Source organism: Odontomachus brunneus, unplaced genomic scaffold, assembly GCF_010583005.1.
Source record: "Odontomachus brunneus isolate Ranch 3 - 2012 unplaced genomic scaffold, Obru_v1 Obru_scaffold_069, whole genome shotgun sequence".
NCBI classification, from domain to species: Eukaryota; Metazoa; Arthropoda; class Insecta; order Hymenoptera; family Formicidae; genus Odontomachus; species Odontomachus brunneus.
The window spans coordinates 965,345-972,034 of NW_022639519.1; the positions used below are offsets into that span (position 1 = coordinate 965,345).

The window sequence follows — 6,690 nt, forward strand, 5'->3', positions numbered from 1 at the left end:
TCTCTCTCTCTCTCTCTCTCTCTCTCTCTCTCTCTCTCTCTCTCTCTCTCTGTCTTTCTCCTTCTCTTTCTCTGCATCTCGCGCGATCTATCACGCAAAATTGAAAAGACGCACTGCCGGAAGTCGTAAAGTTGTCACAGGGATAATAAAGTTCGCCTGTACTGCGTGCAGTTCTCGATACGATTCTTAACGTGTCACCTCCACTACCTTCGCGGAGAAGTCTCTAAAAAAGGAAAAAGAAGAGGGAATAACAAGAGTTCGATTTGGGGTTGACCGAGAAGTAATGGCAAAAACGAGAGCAGACACGGCTCGCCCAGTATTTTTCCGAAATGTCAGAGGCTGCCTTACGTAAAATCGAGTGCCGATTGTGATCAGAAAATTCCTGTTTGTTCTTTCTTCACGTATGTTTTTTATTGTGCGTTACTTTTTTACGTATTTTATCGTACGATTTGCGGTAACCTTGTTACTCTTTAATTAGCTATGCGAGTAAGCAAGCGTCGCTTGAGTGCATCTTCGCAAATCCGTGAAAAATATTTTCATGCGATTAAAAATAATTAATAATAAGCACGCTTGCGCGTCTTTCCCGTTCATGACGTTTCTTCCCGAATAACTTCCCCCTAATTGACGTAGCGAATTACAGCGAGTCGAAGTCGAGTTTTATCTTTGGCGGCGAAACGTTCCCGGCTGGAAATTCCTATCCAAAGTTAGCGGGAATTATCCGACGGCGAATCAAATATTTATCTAACGGCGCTTAGCTTTCGGTCGCCTATGCCCTATGTAATATTCATCGATTCGCGAAACTCGCCGAAACTAGGCGCCATTAACTAAACTTTCAATCATAAGTATGATGTTTAAGCGCACTCTCGTGCCGCGGTCTTCTAGCTTCCCTAACAGCGAATTGATGTGTACTCGCCTCCAACTTCTTAACGTCGCGACGTTAGCTTGTTAGCGTTCGTTATTCCGTAAGCACGACGCAAATATTTCATCACAATTTTCGCGTAGTCGCGCCCTGGTAGAAAATTATGCCAACAACGTATAATAGCGTGTGACAGATGATAATACGCCGACGGTAGAAATTCGCGCTAGGAACACGAGAAACACTCGAAAATTTATTTGTGGGATATAAAGTTTGTTCACAGAAATAAATTTTATTTTGCAGAAATAAATCTTATTACGCAAAAATGAACTTTACATCCCACAAATATATTTTTAAATATTTTTTCTCGGTATAGTAACGTTCAATTTCTAAAATTGTCGAGGAGAAATTATAAAGTTCTCTACGTTCAAAGATACGAAACTAATAAAAAGCAAATTTGCAAACCAATAAAAAATCTTATCTCTTATTTTTCAATCAAACAGACTTGCCTAACTGCTTAACTCACTGAAAAGAAGGAAACGAGAATGTCACACCAACAGAACAAATACTAGAGAATTTATTTACGGGATATAGAGTTTATTTTCACAAAAATAAACTTTGTTCTCGACAGAAATAAACTTTATATTCTACAAACAAATTTTCAAGTATCTCTTTCTTTAATGTAGAAAAAGAAAAAAGTTAGGTTTGGGACAATTCCCGAGTTCATCTTTCGCGTTAAATCCCCTCGTACGATCCGTCATATTGCCGACTGACAGTAAAGAAAGAATAGAATACGAAGTAGAATCCACCCTTCCAAACCCGCGTAACAAACGAGGGATCCCGAAAGACTTCCCTGTATATACACACGCCCCCGGTAATAAGTCGCAACGCGTCTCTCGAACAGAGTAAACGAAGGTGAATTTCTCTGTCTCTCTCTCTTATTTTTCTCACTCTCTCTCTCTCTCTCTCTTTCTTTCTCTCTCTTTCACTCTACCTGGTGCATAAGCAGCAGATAAACTCACTTGGAGCGAGGGGCGTCGGGTAGGTCGCGTGGTAGACGACACGCTGTGGATTCGAATGATTGTAGCCCGCCATCTCCGCGGTGGTGGTGGCGCGAGCTCGCGCTGCCTGAGTCTTACCGATCGCGGCCGATCGTCATCGTCCTTGAGCGTAGGCGAGTGTGGTGCGCGGCTGGGCCCTGGCGGGCATCCCCAGGACCCTCTTTCTTCTCGGCGGACGCTTGGACGATAATCGTGTACCTGATGACACGACGGCTACCTGGCGTTGTTGATCGCGTCGTCGTTGCCGTAGTCGCTGGACGATCGTGTCGTCGCTCGTCGAACGGGACGAGCTGAGCAGGAGGAGGCGGCGGTGGCCCGGTTTTCGTCAGGACAGCTTGCCCGCTCCAGCCGGCTCCAGGACGCAGGGACGGCACTCGGATTGGCGTTGTCCGCGGCGTGAGGGTTGCGTTCCCGGATGACGAGGACTCCCTCTGGGACGGCAGGACATATCCTCCGGAGGAGCGTGCACGCGAGCCGTGATCGTGTCGTATTTCGGCGGAACGGAACCGGATGTCACGATCGATCGGTTGTGTCACAAGCGCGTCACGATGTGTTCCCGACGGTCTCGGCTTCCGTCTTTTTAATCTCCTCCCTCCTCGACGTCCTCCTAATTTCCTCGGCTTGCGAGAAATATTGCCAAAGATCGGGCTTCGCCTCTCTCGCGCTTTCACCGAACGAAGGACACACGTGGAGGTGCACGCGGAAACACGGACGGGATCGATCCTTCGTCCCCGCTTCGTGTATTCTCCTTGACTCTCTCTTTCGCTCTTTCTCTTGCGCGCTCACACACTTTCTCTGTCTCTCTCTCTCTCCCTCTCTCTCTCTCTCTTTCTATCTCGCTCGCTCTCTCGCTCTCTCCCTCTCACGCTTTTTTATTAGATTCTTCTGCTAGTATAAAAAATTGGAGCTCCATTGTTTCTCTACACAACGCCCGGAGCTATCTCTCTCGCGAATGTTCTTTCCTCCAGTCGCCCTTTCTTCTTCTTCCCCTCTTTCTCCCTCTATCTTGTCGAAGCCACCAACGATCCCAACCCTTTCCTTCGTAAACGTTCTCCGATACAGATGCGTCTTCAGCGATTACAGTCTCTCTCACAACCACACACTCTTTCTCCCCTCTTGATCGTTGTCTTCTTTTTCGTCTTCTCTCTTGCGGAATACCGATCTCACCCTTTGCTCTCCCTTTTTGTTGTGCGTTCAGGAGCTCTTTTTTTTTAGTCTTCTTATATCCTAAGTTACAACACCGAACCCGTCCCCATCGGAGGGACAAAATAATGTAAGGGTCACACAGTACAGAGAGAACTTAAAATTGCGATATCCGTCCCGTATAGCAGCCGACGCGATCCTTTCACACGATCTTTCGCAGCTCTCGCCTCCCAATCTCTCTCTACTGATCTCTCTCGCGTTTTAAACTCCTGTATCGTCCTCTTCCGTCGTGCCGCGCCGCGCACCCGCGTCCGACTGAGGAATAACTTGAGAAAATAGATGATCTTTCTATCATTTGATTCTTTTGTAGCTTGTTTATCGTGTACTGCTTGTATGTGTGTTACACGTTCACTTGAAAAAATCGGAAATAGAGTTACCTCCTCGTCGTACGTCCCACTCTCACCCTCTCTCACCCTTTCTCTCTCTCTCTCTCACTCTCTCTCTTTCACCCTTTCTCTCTCTCTCTCTCTCTCGCCCTTTCTCTCTCTCCCTCTCTCTCGCTCTCTCGCTCTCTCGCTCTTTCGCTCTATCGCTCTATCGCTCTCTGGTCGCGCGCGCTCTCTTTCACTTCGCTTCTTCCTTCTTCCCTTTTCCCCTTTCCGAATACAGACGGTTGTCTTACGGGTGTAAGGTAGATTTAAAGAGAGTCCTTAGGAGAAATGTGTTGTTGCTGTTGTTGCTTTCGTGTTTACAGTTGTTAGTGTTATTTACAAATATGTAATGTTTTGTTTTTGTTAATAAAATAGTTCAAATTAGTCTTTGGCCCCGCGTGTCTGCTCCCGAGCGGCGGGAGCCGCAGAGTGAGCCAACCCGCGACTCTCGACCTCCGTCCGTCGCCCCTCTTCTCCTCTCTCCGTCATCCCTCTACACGAGGTCCCCTCCACACTCACTGCCCCGGAATCCTCCAACGCCGCCACCGACCCCTCTACTAGCACTACCAGCACCACCAGCACCTCCACCAACACCAGTACTACCACCACCACTAGCACCACCACCACCACTACCACCATCACCACCTCCACCACGGGCGATGAGGGCGATCGCTCTCTCTCTCGGCGAGGTCCGACTATCCGGCCCCAGCCACAGCCTCTACCCCTTGCACCCACCCTTGTCCCAGCCCTCGGTGTGTCTGCCGAATCTCACCCTCAGCCACCCCTCGTTCGCCACCTACCCTCCACCGCCTCCTACTACCTAGCCGTCGCCGTCCCGCTCGCACCCTCTCTGGCGACCTCCTCGCCGTGCACCTACGTCTACTTGCCACTTTTCCGCGCGGCGGTGTGTGCGTGTGCACCGCCGCGCCAATTCCTGTGTGGAGCTCGCGCGATGTGCTGTTCGTTACCTACCTACCTACCTACCTACCTACATACCTACCTACCTACCTACCTAGCCAGCTACCCCCAGGAGGACTCGTTGGGGTTGTAAATTAAGGATTACCGAGGATGCAAATTAATGCCGCCGCGGATATATGTATGGAGAAAGAGAGGGTGGGAAACGCAGGGTGGAAGAGAGAGAAAGAGAGAGGTGCATTTGAGAGGGGATCAGCCGATTGTTGTCGTTGTGGAAACGAACGTCGGGTCGGTACGCGTCGGCGAACTCGCGCCGCGAGATAATCGACTGTTATCCGGTCCTCCGCGGATTCGCCGCGTCGTTTCAAATAATTCTCATCGTTGACAAATCGCCGCGACTCGTACGTCTCGCGCTTTTGTCCCTGGCGCCGATAAATCCGCGGGAAATTTCCAGGAGAGAGAAAGAGAAAGAGAAGGGGGGATGAATAAGAGTCGCGCGAGAAGTAATCGAGAATTTGCATGCGAAGCGCAACCTTGAACGCGATGCGGCTAGATTCGGGGGTAGAAAATGACAAAGTAATCGCTCGCGTTGCTCCGCGTTGAGACGCGTTAAGAAAAATTAAATTACAAGTGCAGGCGAAAAATATCAAGCAGAAGATCGACGCATTCATCGCCAATTTGGACTTTTTCTCCATTGCGCTCAACACAAAAATCGTTACACACGCATCATAGACTACCAGTGGCCTTGAATATCAGAACGCGAGAAGTACCGTAACGCATACGTTAAAAGAGAGATCACATCTTTTAGCCCGCGCGCTGATTAATGCCGGACGTTAACGGAATTAATTTCAGAGGTGTGTACACAATCGCGATACGCGGCGCGAGATAACCAAATTACGCGGGAGAACGTTGAAACGCGTAACGCGCCGGCTAAGTTACTTTACACAGTTCCGCGAGATAAGATTCATGACAAACCATATGAAGAGCATCGTTAGCATGCGAGAGTCCGTGAAAATCGTAAACTACTCGGCGCAGCGGTCCCTCGCGGTTGTGTGTGCGTGTGTGTGGGCGCAGCTAAAGATAAACTTTATCTTTGTCGTTGTCGACGGTATTCGAGAAAACCGCAGCGAATCTTCGCGCACCGCCGACCGATGTACGCGCGTTCCCGCATCCGAGAGTGTAATTTACGAGATTATGAATTATTTGTGCGCGCGCGCGCGCGCGCGAACGGCAACGTCTCGCCGCTGAACGAGGGTGGTTCGCACCGGATGGTCGCGAAATTGCCAGGCACCATTCGAGAATTCGTATCGACGTGCTGACCTCTGCGAACGGACAAATGAACCCGATCAGAAATTTATCTCATGATCCAGATCGATCCCAATCAGTTATCTGACTTATATAAAGCGATGTCACCCTAATTATTCATAGTGTGTTAATTAGGGATATGCAAGCTATTCAAGCTCGAATTAAATCGAATCAAATGAAATTCGATTCGAATCCTTACCGTTCGAGGTGTCCAAAAATTTCGAGTTGTTGCAATTTCAATGCAGTTTCGCATATTGGCAATCTTAGAAAGTCTAATTTCTCATTAATGAGTAAGAGAGTGCAAGTCATACTTAGATCCCTTATATTTGCCAGGTCTTCACGCTCTTCAATCAATTAACCTAGAATAAAATAATTAGGAAGAGATAGTGGAGTTCTAATATTAATAACTGGGTTTTAAGGTAAGATTGAAAGGTTGATTTATCGCGTACGTTGCAAGTGCAGAAAAATATTCGGCGCTAAATATTATTGTACTCTCATAGTTTAAAATTATTCGCGCCAACACTAATCGATCGGTTCCTACAGGCTGTATAACTGATTGTGTTGTTAATTAAAAGTTAAGATTTCACGAGTCGATTCGTCATGGGAAATTCTTGTGTGATTCGCACATCTCTATTAGTTATTAATAATCCTTACCAATAAGATCCTGCGTGTCACGCCGCGCGACACGATTTATCAGAACCCGATCACATCAGCTTATATTAGGACCTTAACTTAGTTTCCGCCCAAAAAATACTGAGAAAAAGCATTTATTGTAAAAAATTTATTTAAATTATTTCAATGAAAGTATTTTCCATCACTTTCTACAACTTTTTGCCATCTTTCTGGCAACTGGGCGATACCATCTCGATAAAACGATGTTTGTTTCGAAGCAATCCATTCGTCCACCCATTCTCGCACTTCTTCAACATTTCGGAAGCGTGTACCACTCAAGCCGTGCTGCATCGATCTGAACAAGTGG

At 47.5% G+C, this 6,690-nt stretch overlaps 1 protein-coding gene across 9 annotated transcripts in view; it reads right to left on the reverse strand.

Moving 5' to 3' along the window:
- Nucleotides 1–6,690, reverse strand: part of LOC116846802 (calmodulin-binding transcription activator 2) — an 80,098-nt gene that overhangs the window by 37,854 nt on the left and 35,554 nt on the right. The window contains exons 1-2 of one of the 9 annotated variants that reach the window (XM_032821105.1): nt 3,743–3,982; nt 1,879–3,386 (exon numbers count right to left, since the gene is read on the reverse strand). The exons of 7 other annotated variants lie outside the window; for them this stretch is intronic. In XM_032821105.1, coding sequence (XP_032676996.1) covers nt 1,879–1,951 — 73 coding nt within the window. In that variant the 5' untranslated portion in view covers nt 1,952–3,386; nt 3,743–3,982. Of the gene's footprint in view, nt 1–1,878; nt 3,472–3,742; nt 3,983–6,690 lie in introns of those variants that run through there. One more of the 9 variants, XM_032821104.1, reaches the window with a different exon arrangement.